The 15,857-nt window shown below is 39.0% G+C and overlaps 1 protein-coding gene and 1 long non-coding RNA gene across 12 annotated transcripts in view; one reads left to right on the forward strand and one right to left on the reverse strand.

The window, feature by feature from the left end:
* The window catches only part of MAP7 (microtubule associated protein 7), a 179,177-nt gene extending 165,950 nt beyond the window's left edge, over positions 1-13,227 (forward strand). For 3 of the 11 annotated variants that reach the window (XM_044924186.2, XM_044924192.2, XM_044924191.2), the window contains 8 exons: positions 962-1,184; positions 2,254-2,425; positions 2,654-2,755; positions 3,338-3,388; positions 3,488-3,545; positions 6,284-6,386; positions 9,472-9,695; positions 10,209-10,343. In XM_044924186.2, the coding sequence (XP_044780121.2) occupies positions 962-1,184; positions 2,254-2,425; positions 2,654-2,755; positions 3,338-3,388; positions 3,488-3,545; positions 6,284-6,386; positions 9,472-9,695; positions 10,209-10,300 (1,025 nt within the window). In that variant the 3' untranslated portion in view covers positions 10,301-10,343. Of the gene's footprint in view, positions 1-961; positions 1,185-2,253; positions 2,426-2,653; positions 2,756-3,337; positions 3,389-3,487; positions 3,546-6,283; positions 6,387-9,471; positions 9,696-10,208; positions 10,346-11,768 lie in introns of those variants that run through there. The other 8 variants (XM_044924188.2, XM_044924193.2, XM_044924189.2 and 5 more) reach the window with 7 other exon arrangements.
* On the reverse strand, positions 7,401-9,689 carry LOC123327674. The gene is made up of 2 exons (XR_006542319.2): positions 9,552-9,689; positions 7,401-8,200 (listed from the first exon to the last, which is right to left on the reverse strand). It is a non-coding gene; the product is annotated as an uncharacterized LOC123327674 (long non-coding RNA).
* Positions 13,228-15,857: the final 2,630 nt, after the last annotated feature.

Below are 15,857 nucleotides of genomic sequence, written 5' to 3' on the forward strand. Positions count from 1 at the left end.
TTCAGTACATCTTGTTGAAAACTGTCTTCATTCAAAAGTTTTCTCTTTAAAACTTAATTTGAAGATAGAGGGTGAGGGCAAAGAAAGAATAGACGACTCAAGACAAATGATAATGTTGTTAAGGAAATGGGAGAGTCCAGTATCTGTTTACATGTAAAAAGGGAGAAGAGAAAGGCCAAAAAATGTCCTGAGGCAAAGAAAAAATTTGTGGGAGCAGGAGAAATGTAAATCTTGAAAGGAGGGTCTGGAGAGGTCAGGTGCATCTCATCATGGTGCCTGGGGTTGGGGGTTGGGAGGGTTCCCTGGTGCACAAGCCCTAGTCTAGGTCCTTTCCCTGAATCCAGATAAGGTCAGAGAACTGCTCTAATCTTGCATGTTCGCATTAGGACTGGCAGTGGAGACCTGCCCTAAGGAGCACGGATGCTGGTTCATTCCTTCTCAGACCTGGAGACAGTGCTGGGTGGACCTAAGGGATCTCTTGATGGTTGTCTTCCCAGCCTGAACCTAGGCTTGTAGTAGGGACACTGGCCATGGTCATAGAAAGGCTTTAGTCCTCTAATGATAAATAGTAACTTAAGAGAAGGAATTTTTTTTTTTAATGTAATGAAAGGCAAATGGGAGCTCTCATCTTCTTTTTTTGTTAGGGTTATAACTTCCTATAGAACCTAACACGAGGCTCTATATTCAGTACACGTTCGATATGTGTTGTTAACTGATTTAACTGTCTAAAAATAAGACTCAATGACAGTGTCAGCTTCGGATGTCTCACTCACACATGAAGCTTTTTGTTACCTGTTGCCAGGTTACAGATAGAATACAGTGAAACCCTGAGAATGCTCCGTAATAAACATTCCCTTTTCTAATGATGAATTCTAGGCCTGGGGTCTGGGGGATGCTAGTTTTTGTTTTGTTCTTTGGCTTTTGTTTCCAATTGGCTTTCTCCTTGTACCTGTTTGTACAGCTGCTCCAGCGGCAGCCTCAGCCCCAGCTCCGGCCCCAGGCTCTACCCCAGCCCCGACACCAGCCCCGTCACCCACCCTGACTGCCGGTGCTTCTCCAAAGACCTCTGCGGGCACCACCGACCCAGAAGAGGCCACAAGGCTGCTGGCTGAGAAGAGGCGGCTGGCCCGAGAGCAGAGAGAGAAGGAGGAGAGAGAGAAGAGGGAGAAGGAAGAACTCGAAAGGTAACGGAGTGACACTGCTCAGGGACACCCTCGTGACACCTTGGAGTAAATCTTCAGAAGAAGTGGTAGTAGTGTTAAAGGTGAATCTATGTAAGTTATTACAGAATTACTCTCACCTGGTGTTCCTCTGATAACTAAGCCACTTTTTAAGTCACATTTTCTTTTTATAACAACAATACAACAAAATTGATGGAGAAGGGTTTGAAGAAAAAAAAAAAAATCATCCATAATCCTACCAGATTTCAGTAAGTGTGTACATTTTGATTCACCCCTTCCAGTCTCTGAACCGTGTGTGGGTGTATACACATGCCTATATACAGACACACATATTTTCATGATTGTAACCACCATAGAGGTACAGTTGTACAGTCTGAGTTTTTTTTTTAATCTAACATCTCACTCATCTCCATGTTTCCTCATTATCTTATTATTTTAAAGCTATGTAATAAAAGTTCATCTTTTCTTCTTTCCAGATAGAATTCCTCTCATAGGGTAGCTGCTGGGAGATAAAGTGCCCCATGACTGCCTGCCAGACAGTATGCCAGGGGCACTTTATTTAGTTGGCCTCCTGGAGCTAATGAGACTAATGTTAATATAGTTGTTCTTCAAATAGGCAGAACTGCCTCTCAGGAAAGTATGCTGGGCCGCCATCTTGGACATGCCCTACCCTTGGTCCCAATAGGGAGCTTACATGGTCCATCTTCCCCTGTCCTGCAGCAGAACGTTATAACCTTTATTTATTTGCAGAAACTGGGAGGGGAGTGTTAAATTCTTTACTAAAAAGTTAACATTATTGGATTAAACAAGTCTGAGCCTTTAAAGATAGTTATATTGCAGATCCTTAAAACAAAAAAACAAGCTGCCCTCAGAATATGAGTGGTTACATTTTGCTTCTTGCTTCTGTTTCCCACGAGGCAACATGAGTTGGGGGGGAGAGAGTGGCTTCACATGTATCCAAGTGGAGACTGTGGCAGACCTCCCAACAAACCGTCCTTGAGATAACTGCAAGTTCCAGCCTCGCCAAGGAACTCCCCTCACTTTCTTTTGTCTCGATTGGTCTTTCTTCCAGACAAAAGCGAGAAGAATTGGCCCAGAAGGTAGCTGAAGAGAGAAGCCGCCGAGAGGAGGAGGCCCGCCAGCTGGAAGCCGAGCTAGCCCGGGAGCGGGAAGAGCAGCTGCGGCGGCAGGAGGAGGAGCGGGCCCGGCGCGAGCAGGAGGAGATGGAGCGCATCCGGAAACAGGTAGCGGGGTCCTGCTCGGGCTGGGAAGCAGGTCGGCGGCGCAGCCCTGGCTCAGGATGGAGCGAGGGGCAGCTCAGATGAGCAGAGCAAGGGGTCTAGCGTGTGGTGAGGAGCGCTCTGAGTCTCCTGCGCGCCATCCTAGTCCTTGCGTCCTGTGCCCCGGGATTTCGGGGCAGCGGGCAAAGCCAGCTTGTCCCTACGAAGCCGATGCCGTCTTCTCATTTTCAGAAGGAAGAAGAAGCTCGTGTTCGGGAAGAAGCCGAGAGGGTCCGGCAGGAGCGGGAGAAGCATTTCCAGAGAGAAGAGCAAGAGCGCCTGGAGAGGAAGAAGGTATTTGGGACGCTCACTGCTCTGATTCTTCCTAGAATGAAGCAGGCTAAAGATGGAGAGACTGGCTCACCACATTCAGAAAACAAACGTGTCTTGCCCATTCTAGGTTCTCTAAAATAGCTCAGTATTAATATTCTCCTCCAAAGAAATCAGTCTTGGTGTTTCGGTCCTCACCAAAAACAGTTACTTCCAATTCACGTGGCCTAAGCCAATTCCAACGTTTTTGTGTGTGGGCTGTGCCAAGTTGCTATGTCTGACTCTGCGGACCCTATGGACTGTAGCCCTCCAGGCTCCTCTGCCCACAGGATTCTGGAGGCAAGAATACTGGAGTGGGTTGCCATTTCCTCCTCTAGGGGATCTTCCCAACTCAGGGATTGAACCTATGTCTCTTACGTCTCCTGCATTGGCAGGCAGGTTCTTTACAGTTAACTTTTTTTAATAACTCCAATTAAGACAAAGATAGTATTTTCCTAAAATAATAGACGTGTTTAGGTGCCCTGCTATGTGCTTAGTCAGTGAAATGCACCAGGCTCGCTTTCTTCCTTTATCGGATCTGTTTGCTCAATTCTTCCTTTCTTGTAGCGACTTGAGGAGATTATGAAAAGAACCAGAAGAACAGAAGCTTCAGATAAGGTATTGAGATGGCCATTTTTTAAACTATTCTTAATGGTTGTTTGTTGTTTTTTTTTTAACTTGTAATTTTAACATTAAAAATTCTTTTTTCTTGGCTAGAAAACTGTTGATCAGAGAAATGGAGATATAACCAAGGGAACTCCCACTGGAGGAACAGGTATGTATTTCAGTGAACTCAATTCAAATGCAGAATTTTTGAATTGACTCTAGAGGTCAAGATAAGCATTGATTTTAAAATAAACAAAACTCATTCATTCACAGAAGCTTAGGTATATCTCATCTAATACAAATAAATTCCGTTTATCTAAAAATCTCTAGCATTTCTATCAGATTTTTTCACATTTGGTTATATTCTAATGGAGTTGATATCTTAAGTCATTTTATATCATATACTTCTTCTATTATATATATATATTTGTGTGTCCATATCTAATATATATGCCTTTATAGGTATGTATACTGGTGGATGGTTTAGTCGCTAAGTCATGTGCAACTCTTGTGACCCCATGGCCTATAACTCACCAGGCTCCTCTGTCATGGGATTTTCCAGGCCAAAATACTGGAGTGGGTTGCCATTTCCTTCTCCAGTATATACACACATTAAAATTAATTTTCTTTGAATATATGATTAAATATCATTTGGAGACTCGGGTTTGATCCCTGGGTCAGAAGGATCCCCTGGAGAAGGAAATGGCAACCCACTCCAATATTCTTACCTGGAGAATTCCATGGATAGCCCATAGGGTCACAAAGAGTTGGACATGACTATAGGACTAATACTGTCACCATCTGCTAAAGGAACCTGTATTTATATTTTCTATTAAGGACATTAAACTGTCTGAACTTACAGCAGTTCTCAGAAAAGGATTTAAATGTTATTTAAGTTGGGACTTCAGAAGACAGTTAAAATTTGAAATTTCATTAGAAAATTGTTCGTGTGCCATAGGCTTTGGCCAGAGATAATTAATTTCTTGGTGATTTTAAATCAAATTTGATGTAAATTAAACTTCATGATTTTACAGAAGGGTGGTTAGTCAATAGTACATTATTCAGTTTTCTTCTTTCATCATCTGCAATATCAATATGAAGAGAAAGGACCAGAGATACCTCAGTTTCTTTTGCTGTTTTTTTTTTTGTTTTTTTTTTTTAAAGACAAATGAAATGATTTACAGAAAAGAACAGTCTCTATAAACTCTAGGGATTTTCAAATGTGAAATTTGGGGTTTAGGGATTTGGTTTTACTTCAGTAGAGGCTTTCCTAGGTCCTTTAGGTCATGACCCCTTCTTAATGGTGTTTTCATGCTCTTTTAAAATATTTGTTTGGCTGCACCAGATCTTAGTTGTATTTGGCAAGATCTTTAGTTGCCGTATGTGAATTCCCAGTTGCATCATATGAAATCTCGTTCCCTGATCAGAAATTGAACCCAGGCCCCCTACCTTGGGAGCATGGAGTCTCCCAGTCACTGGACCACCAGGGAAGTCCCATGCCCTTTTAAAGATGCCCTAATTATATGTTTGGAAAACAGCCTTAATGGTTGCCTGTTAATCCCACTGTATTTTTAACAGGTTGTCTCCAGGAATGTTATAATAGATGCAGGCTTGAAGCAGGTGTGGCACCCAGTGAGTGATCAGAATGCGCATTTTAGGGTGTAAATTGTACCAACTCAGGATTATTTGAGGAGCTGATGCTGTAGATTGTGCAGAGCCAAACAGCCAGCTGCTAGTTTGTTTTTTTTTTTCCCCCAATCTTTCTTCTTTCTGCTATTTCCCTATCAATTCTTTTGATACTCTTTTTATGTCACTTCGGGAACGAACAATGGTGAGCGGGAAGGTGAAACTTCACAGTCTTCATACCTGTGTGTATCATCACCAACAATCAGTTTGATTTAATACTGCTAGAAAGAGGCCTGAGGATTATCTAACACATGTTCCTCTTCTCCCAGTCTCATGTGGTTGAGGGCTAAATGGTATTACCCGTGCTCCAAAGAGAATTCTAGGCTAGGGTGGCAGGTGAATTTGGAGACCTATCAGAAGTCTTCTCAGAAGCTATATTACCAACTTTGTAAATTTTGACAGCTTTTATCAATCTCTTCTTTGCTTCAGTTACTAAGTTCTTTGTACATCTGGCCGTTTTATTCAATTTGTACTAGGCTGTGAAATAACACTTCTTTGGAATTATTTCACTTATTCTCTGACATCAAGCTGAAACCATAAACTGCCACAAAGGTCCCTGAAACTATGATCTATGTAAGTTTTATAAGACTTTATATAAACCTGGCCCAGATTTTAAAGTCACTTATCAATACTGTTGGCTTACTCTAGACTCCAGCAGGGAGCATTGAATGACTAGGTAGCATAGTTAGGTACAATTCACTGGCCTTCCATGTATGAAATCCATACCATTCTTAAGTGTGACTAGAACTAAACTGAGTTTTACCAAATAGGGTAAAACCACTTTTCACCATGTTGGGTATTTCATGATTATTTGCTCCAAATCCTTCAGTAATCATTTGTTCAGCATCAGCTTGGCCAAGTCAACATACTGCTGTCTTCATCAATTGCTGTGATTTCAGTATTAGGTATTTTCCCCAAAATCAATTGGGTGCAGGCAAAAATAGTAGCAGCCCTAGTTTCCACCCTTACAATGTGCCATGCAGTGTTCTAAGTACTCTAAGTACAAGTGTTCTAAGTACATTTACTTCTCACAGTAGCCTATGAGGTAGGTACTATTATCCATGAGGAAACCAAGGCACAGAGCATTTATGGCTGGCCCAAGGTCACCGAGCTGGTAAGTGGCAGAGCCAGGACATAAATCCAAGCATTCTGGCTGCCGGGCTTTGGGTTTGATAGTAGAGTAGTAGTAACCCTTTTTCCCATCATCTTTGCTCTGTCCAGCAGTATCTACACTTCCAAATATGACAAACTTTCCAGGATCGGAGGAACCAGAGGCCGGCACCCATGTGGTTACCTCTCACCAATCAAAAGTGACTGTGGACAGGTGAGTTAGACAACTGGGGCTTTTCTTAGCACATTAGAGCAAAGCACGACAGTTTTGTCTAACCATCCCCGCACCCCCCCACCACCAACTCTTCTCTCCACCAAATCCCACCAGAATTTTCTGATGGTGCCAGACAGAATTTCAGAATTTTAACATGCAGATTTATTATATTTAGGTTCATTATTTTGGTTAGAGGTAGTAATTTTGTAATTAGAGAAAAGGAAAATGTCTTTTCTTGAACTGCTAAATATGATGGTAAGGTTTTTATGTGGCCATGTAATCAAATTACAGGGAATAATTTGTTACTTTCCTTTATATATCTATGGCATGATCCTGGAGCATCTTCACACACTTTGATAATATATAACAGCTGTATTTTTACTGTGTATAATATTATAATGAGTCACAGGTTTGTTCCTTAGTAAAAGTAATTTAGATGCCAGTATTTCTTATACCAGTAGGACTTCCTATGAGGAAACAAATGTTTGCTAACAATAGTTAAGAAGTGTGGGTTGAGGGAAGATTGCCTTTCTCTTCCCTTGCGTTTATATTGACAGGATTTTAAGAGTGCTGTCTCAAACATGAAAAAAGTTCTGTCTCTAATTCCAGCCTTAGACACCATAAGAGAATTCAAGCTCCTCAGATTAATTTTCTTTTAATTGATAGAACAATATGTCTTAAGATCTAAGATCTTTTTTCTTCCCAGTTATATTGAGATGTGATTGACATATAGCACTGTGTAAGTTTAAGGTATATGGCATAATGGTTGATATATATAAATTCTTAATCTAAAAACACATACCACACGTTTTATAGTATTGGCAAAAATGAAAAGACAAGTCATCCTAAAGTGTCATAGGGTATCTTTGTATATCTTTCTGGGACAGTAAACATTTTTTATTTTGCCCACTTACAATTCCAAAAAAAACCAATTTTCTGAAGAGATACCTTAACAATAAGCTTTTGATTATGTAGAATAAATTTTCAAAATTATCTGAGACATATTAAGTAATATTTCATTTTTAAATTAGTTTAATTTTCAAATAAAATATTCATTTCCAACTCCTATAAAAAGTACTGCAGAGAGTGCCCCATTATTATAACAGGGAATAAGTTTTTTAAGCCACTGATAATTCTCTCCAGGGAATAAAATTAGCTGATTCTCTTCAGTGGTAAAATCACCAAGTGACCAATCATTGTATAAAAACCCAAAACATATCTTCAGAAACTTGAACTTCAGTTTTATAGTTTTGCATATCACTGCGTCCTCTGAACATTTAATAATTGTTCATCCAAAGCATATGGTATGATTATTCCTCTAATTGTTAACAAAGACTGGGTGGAGGGGTTGGGTAGTAGTGGAAGAGGAAAATGAAGTCAGCGTTGAGTCAAACCTGGGGTTGGTGTGCCATTATAGCTTGTCAGCACACGCAGGCCTGGAAGGTGAACGGAGTTGACATCCGTCAAGGAACAAGAGTTTTGAAGATATATTCTTCTTTTGCCAAAACTTGTACTTAAAAAATCTCTGTGGGATGAGAACCGAAACTCTCCCTGGTTACAGAAAGCCCACTCGTATTGGGAAAGAACAGGATGGCAGGCATTCCGTGTGTGTGCATGCAGGCACACTCACGTAGACTGTGATGCCAAGCTTCGTCTCAGTTCCACGGCACAGCAGTGGGAAAGCACCACACCATCATAGCTGCAATCTGTATAATAATTTTACGTTCTTTTCCACAGCACTCTTACAAGTAATATTTTCCCTGTACCCTGCAGTGCCTTGTGATACAGTTAGGTCAGGCATCTGTATTTTTCTCCTAAAAGAAGAGGTTTAATGGTTAACAAATAATGTACCAAAATATCCATATCAGAAATGCTTTAGAATATGTTCCACAAAGTCAATATATCTCACTGACTGAGGAAAATAAACTATATCCTCAATACAGGGGCAGAGAAGCAAAGATTCCTCAAAAAAAAAAAAAAGTGAGAGGGAGGGGGACAGTAGAAAGAGTGGATATATATTAGCTTCATTTTCACCATTTGTGAAGGAGATGGAAAAAAGACTAACTTACTAAAGTTCAAGTTGCTGGCATTACTGACAGAGACCTGATTTTCTGATCTCTTCCATAGACCTGTCTATAGCTAAACATTCAGTTAATAATCAGTGTATATTAAAAGTTAAAACATTCACAATTTTTGCCTCATTTTCGATTTGAAGACTAACTCTTGTCAAACAGGGTCATTTTCTTATAAGCACTGAACAAATCATGAAGCTTGCAAATATGTTTACCGCCGCAGTCAGGTAAAATCAACAGTAAAATTAATCTAGCATCCGTTTGATGCACAGACATTGTTTTGTCACATTGTAAAGCATAATAATGAACATATAAGCTGAAAAGGGCTGCTGGTTTGGTTATGGAGTGTGTAGAGGGAGCAAAAAACCTAAAAGAAATTACGGGTAGAAAATTAAGGATTTCATGGCCAATTGAATGTATCTCAAAAATCCAAGCTACTGAGTATGAATTGATAAGAATCGAGGTAGGGTCAGAGGCAGAGTTAAGGGGCAAAGATAAGAAGATTGGTCTAGAGCAATTAACCTATACAATTATGTTCATGTTTTAGGAAGCTAGAGATAGCCAGGAAGAATGTGAATAGCCAGGCAGTGTACAAAACAGCATTATGAGAAAAACATAGGACCAGAAATCATGTAGCCAGTCTGGAATGCAGACTCTCTCTCAGTACTTAGGCAGCTTGTACAAATTATCCCCCTCACCCCCAAGTTATAATCCCCCCATCCTTGAAGCAAAGATCCTAATAAGGGCTATTTTATCAGACAAAGGGATGTAAAATGCCTGCAGTAGAAATTGTTAAATGTATGTAGAATTATTGATAATGATCTAATTGATAAATTGTTCCATTTTATTAAGTTTAAAAAAAGATTTTTAAAAAATAAAGTATAAATATGTTGGAACTCATTTTTATTAAAAATGATGTCATTCTGGTTTCTTATAAATGTTTTGGGTTGTCCTAAAAATGTTTTGCAGTTTTAATACTAACTCCTTTAATTTTGATTTTTCAAACTCCCTAGTACTCCCAGTTTAGAAAAACAACCAAGTGAAAATGGAATATCAGTTCAGAATGAAAATTTTGAAGAAATTATAAACTTACCCATTGGATCTAAACCATCCAGACTAGATGTCACCAACAGTGAGAATCCAGATATTCCTTTGAATCCAATTTTGGCCTTTGACGATGAAGGGACACTTGGACCCCTGCCTCAGGTAGATGGTGTTCAGACACAACAGACAGCAGGTAAGCTTGCCTCAAACTCCAGAAATAGGTGACATCGAAGAGGGAAGGAGAAGGGAATGGCAACCCACTCCAGTATTCTTGCCTGGAGAATCCATGGACAGAGGAGCCTGGTGTGCTATGGTCCATGGAATCGCAAAGTCAGACATGACTGAGCAACTAACACTTAAGAGGGAGTGAACCTTGTGCTGTATGACTTTGGCACACTTTGTCCTTCAAGGGACCAGATACGCCTCATGGAAAAGACTGTATGGATCATAGAAATTGAATTTTGAGTTGTGTTGGGCAACTTCTAGGGCCCCTCTTATTCTCCCACTCAGTGTAGAAATTCAGTCTGCAGCACCTGTGGGTATCTGTGGGCCTCCCCTCACAGAGCGACATGCATTGCCCAGAGACACTGCTGGTCAGAGCATGCTTTATAGTAAGACAAAAACTTAACCATAACTGAGTGGCCAGTGAACCAAGTTCTGTCCACTGGTGATGAGGTTTGTTTGGTTTCTATTTCATCTTTCTCAGTTCTAAAGATATTTGAAGACTGCCAACAGGTGGCTCAGATGGTAAAGAATCCCGCTGCAATGCAGGAGACACAGATTCAATCCCTGGGTTGAGAAGATCCCCTGGAGAAGGGAATGGCTACCCACTCCTGTTTTCTTGTCTGGAGAACCCTATGGACAGAGGAGCCTGGCGGGCTGCAGTCGACAGGGTTGCAAAAAGTTGGACCTGACTGAGCAACCAACACTGTCACTTCTTTCACTTTCAGCATGTTCTCCCACGATTTTTCTCTTGTTTGGCCCAGCAATCTGGGATAATACATTATTGTCCTTTATACGTGTAATGAGATAACAATTTAGGTAACAGGACCAGTCTAGGAGTATACTGAGCCCAGGGGCCTTCCATTCCTAGTTGAGTGACTGCAGCTGTTGACTCTCTTAGACCCTCTGGGACTTACGTTAAGCTGAAGTCATTGTGCAAAAAGAACAATAGCTTTACAGGACCCAGAGAAATAACAACATAAAAAATTGCCAACTCAGTGCTCCTAGTGACTCAACAGCACAATTTCATCAGGCTCCAGAACAAATTGGATAATCCAGCTTCATCTCTTTTCAAACCTCTTGGAATTCTATCAACTTCTGTCTCTCCCAGCACCCCATTTTCACATATTAACCAGCATCTCTTTATACTGTCGTAACAACGCCAGGAAATTCAGGATGTTTAGATGAGTCAGTAAAGCATTACTTGTGGTCAAATTGTTTTGTATTAGATTGCAACAAATATTTTTAGATATACTGGTTGAAAAAGCCGGTTTTGAACCTTTATACAAATGAAGCTAGTCTTTTCCTCCTCCTCTAAGATACTGACCTTGGGCTGTAACTTTGCTTTAGTGATCTGCTTTTTTAGATTGTGAAAGGAAGAAGGTCCACTGTAAATGAAAGCTATTAACACCTGACATTCTGTTAAATTAAGCCTTTGAGAACAATCTGATTACCTATGTGTTGATGGAAATACTCCTGGTACAGCTTCCTACTTTGTCATGTCACAGATTCACAGAGATGGAAGGAATGTTCAGATGACTTTGTTTCATTTGCCAGGTTTTAAATACCTTTTGATTTAAGGTGATTTAATGATTTACCTGTCATTTCATTCCCACTCTTTTCTAGGAACATAGTCCAGTGTCTGCATTAGTAGGTGGTGTTAGGGGTTGTTTTTGTTCACGGCTACTTATCAACCATCATTTATTTCAGCTTCAACATATGACTGGAGCCTGAAGCATCAGGTACTGAGGATTCAAGACAAATGAATGTAAAGTTTCTAATCTCAAAGCAAAGTACAATTGACTTAACACAATTTGAAAAAGCAAATAATATATTGCCTAAGTTAAAGAAAGGACATGTGTTTTCCTATTAGTGCTAGAATTCACTTAGACCAGCGATCCTGATCAAATTGCTTGTTCGTATGTAAGACAGTGTATAAAAAGCATGGTAAAGTTTTAGGAACATAATGATAAGATATTGCTGTAGTATTTAAGACTTTAGGTAAATGTCATATTAATCTGTTCTTTCTTGTCTCCTAATATAGAAGTTATATGAGCATTTCTTCTGAAGAACCAAAGCAGAAATTTAAAAAGAATTTCTACAGTTAATGGAATTCCTTCCATGCTGCAAAGGAGCATCTTCCCTTCCTCCAGTTTTCTAAAGATTTCTTGACCATCATTTTGAAAAGATTTTATTAAAACTAGCTAAAGACAACAGACTGAAAAGCTTTTCTAATAATTTTCGCCAGTAGAGAAAAAAAAAATGCTCCTTGTTCTTCAGTACTTTAAAATGGCTTTTTCCAGTGTGCTCCTTCTTAGGAAATCAATATTTTTCTGCATTCTTTAAAAGATGAGACCATTTGGCTATCAAAAATAGGCTGAGTAGGCATGATTTTTCACATAGATATTTTGGTCTTTAAATGCTAACATATAAAATTCACACAGAAATTTTTACCTTTTACAATATAATACTTGAAAATATAAGTACCTCTTGGTTCCACAGTAGAGTCAATAGGAGAGGTGTTTAAATTAAGCCTGTTTGTTAAAATATTATTGCAAAGAGCTCTATTTGTAGAGGCAGATTACCAGGTTCCTGTAAATGCAACTTGTACATGGACATTCTGCAAACCCCGCTGTCCCATTCTTCTTGCATCTTTTTGCTAAAGCGTACTCAAGTTTTAAAATGTGAAAAAATTATTTTTTCTAGAGCAAGAAAATAATTTACTGTCCTCTTAAATAATGTATTTATAAAGTTTTTTCAGAGAAACTAATCAAATAAATTAGAACAATGTGATAACATTGCAGATTTGATTTATGAGATGCATTCCTTATATTACCGTGAGAGAATGTTGCTGATAATTCAGGGCTATTTCTGAAGTCTGTTTATTGCTGCTGTCCCCAGTGATGGTGGGACTTATCTTTGCCTTACCGGATCTCAAATTATGTGCGAGGGAATAAAGATTTACTATTTCTTTAAATTAAAAAAAAAAAAAAAGAATTTGGTTTTGCTCGTTTAAGAGCAATGAAAAAAATGATGGAATGTTGACTGTGTTTGGCACCCAGGACACTGCAGGACACCTTCGTGAAGGTCCTTGTTCCGGGTGACATCCATCAGCTTTCACCCTTCACTTCCGCTGCTGAGCTTGGCTGTACAAACTTGCACTTTCATTTGATGATATAAATTCAATTTTATTTTACCATTTGGGAGACTGTTAGTAACTAAATACTGAAGGAGAGAGAACATTGCGGAAACACATGTTTTATTATGGAGTATTTTTAAAAAATGATAAACTTCTGCCACTAGAGTGTTTTTTTATTAAAAGAGGGGTTGGTTAATTAGATTGAATGAGGGGCTGTTCATTTATTGGATTGTTTCCTTAAAATCCCAACATACCATCTTTAGTAACAGCTGTAATTTGTTAAAACATTAATTTGGGGGTTTTCCCTGTTCTCAGTTGTCCATGTACACATAGTCATATTAAAAGAAAATCTGTTCCAACTGGGTCTTTGTTGTTGTTGTTTAGATTGACCTAGCATGAAAACACCAAATAAAATGTGTTTGACATACTTTTACTTTTAGGTTTCTCATATGTTATAACTGCACTTAGGTTGATTCTTGAATTTTCCAGTTGTTCTTCACTTAACCTCAACCATCTTCCTCTGAACAGGCATACAGAATAGGTTTCTTTAAAATTTAGAGCAGGAATTCAGTTTTTGCTAGCTTTTCCTTTTTTTTATTTATATTTAACTTGAGCAAAATCATTAGCAAACTGAAAGACTCTAAGTAATCAAGTTTTAATTAGAAGTGACAGAAAATTGTTAACTCTTATTTTGTTAGCTACACTGCCAGAGGGTGATGACCTTACAACAACTAGACTGCCTTCTCTCCAGCCCCTTTAGATCAGTACATATCTACCTACTGATCTTAAAGAGGTGCTCAGTAGGGACTACATTAAGGGAAGGTCTCAGAGATCAAATATGACCCTCTCCATGGCATGAAGGTGCATGGGCCTTTTGTTTCCTTTTCCACACCATTGTGGTCTGTTTTAGGCCAGTTTAGTCACCAGTCACATGTTCATTTGGTAGATAGCCACAAACCTTTACTGGAAGGTAAGGCTATATGTTTCCTCTTGCATAACTTCACTACCTGGTGGTATATTATAATAAAAGCAAATGTAAAACAGTTCTTTCACATGAACAAACATTAATTCACATGAACGGTCTCTGGAAAGCTTGAGGAAGTTCCTTCTCAAAACCATCAATGCGTCTGTGGGATTATGATTTGCCTTACAGCAGGTAGGACCACAGTGATATTCTAAAGGCAGGATTAGGTAAGCTGATCGGATCAGGAAGCACAGTCCTAAATGGGTGGTTTGGGGGAAGGCGAACCCCCAGAACTCTACACCTACAGTACTAATTGAAAGTCCTGAGCTTGCAGGATCTGCCATGTTCTTTTACCTCATGCATATTCCCTCTCAGCCTTTCTAGACAACCACTGATCTTTCAAGCTCCATTCACTAATGAAAAGTTACTAACAAACATCCTTTCTGCTGATTAACAGTGATACAGATTTAGATAGCAATGTTTAAAGCCACCAGATTGGGGTCCTTCAAATCCTATCTGTCCTACCCCCACGGTAAGATTAAACAGGTATAGTTTATATACACATGTATATGTACTCTCTTGAGAGTCCCTTGGACAGCAAGAAGATCAAACCAGTCAATTTAAAGGAAATCAATCCTGAATACTCATTGGAGGGACTGGTGCTGAAGCTCCAATACTCTGGCTACCTGATGTGAAGAGTTGACTCACTGGAAAAGAGCCTGATGCTGGAAAAGATTGAAAGCAAAAGGAGAAGACAGCAGAGGATGAGATGGTTGGAAAGCATCACTGATTCAATGAACATGAACTTGAGCAAACTCCGGGAGATAATGAGGGATAGAGAGGCCTGGGATGCTATGTACTGTCCATGGAGTCACAAAGAGTTGGACATGACTTAACAACTGAACAACATACATACATACACACATACATCACAAAGTATACGTTAAAGTGTTTTGAAGTAAATTATTGCATATTAACTGAATGAGAAAATGGCAACCCACTCCAGTATTCCTGCCTAGAGAATTCCATCTATAGCGGAGCCTGGCAGGCTAGAGTCCATAGGGTCACAAAGAATAACAGGCATCAATAAATGCAACCATCTTGTGCATTTTTCTTTTAACTAATGGAAATTATTCACCTATTGGCCTATATATGTTTTGTGCATAGAATATTAAAAGTCATGATGAAATGGCTATTGGATCAGGTTAGAAAAGCAATTTTAGATGACCTGATAAACATCTCTTCAATCTTCCCATCCTATTTAACACTTGAACACCTAAACCTGCTCAAAAATACTCTTGTCATTTTTTCACATCTTTTGGCTTTTCACTGGTTTGGGGCAGGAGCTGTAAAGCCAAGAAATGGAAGAGAAAAGCACCATCATGTGAACAGAGAGAATTTTAAATTTGTTACAAGTATTTTGCTAATAACTGTTTCCTTGGTGACTACTAACGAGGTTTATGTTGATAGTTTTGATTACAATTTTAGAGATCAAAGAAATTTTAGGAAATGACAAAAATTAGAAAGAATATTAACAGCAGCAGGGGGAGAGCAACAAATAACATACAAGGGAACTCCCATAAAGCTATCAGTTGATATTTCAATAGAAGAAACTGCAGGCCAGAAGGGAGTGGCATGATATATTTAAAGTGGTCAAAAAGGGAAATCTACAACCTCTACCCAGAAAGGATCTCATCAGATTTGGAGAGATCAGAAACTTTACAGACAAGGAAAAGCTAAAATTTGAGCATCAACAAACCAGTTTTACAACAAATGTTAAGGAATTAGAAACAAGAAAGTTATGAAATGAAAAGCTCTTCATTAAAAGCAAATATACAGTAAAGGTATGAAATCATCCACAAACAAAACTACTAGGGAAGTTAAAAGACAAAAGTAGCAAAATCATCAAGATCCACAGTAAGCAGTTAAGGGATACATAAAACAATTAAATGATACACAAAACAATTAAAATGATTACTGTTTTCACTATCATATTTTACATCTAATTGTTTTGTATATCCTTTAACTGC

The sequence above is a fragment of the Bubalus bubalis genome, chromosome 10, assembly GCF_019923935.1.
Source record: "Bubalus bubalis isolate 160015118507 breed Murrah chromosome 10, NDDB_SH_1, whole genome shotgun sequence".
Classification (NCBI taxonomy): Eukaryota; Metazoa; Chordata; class Mammalia; order Artiodactyla; family Bovidae; genus Bubalus; species Bubalus bubalis.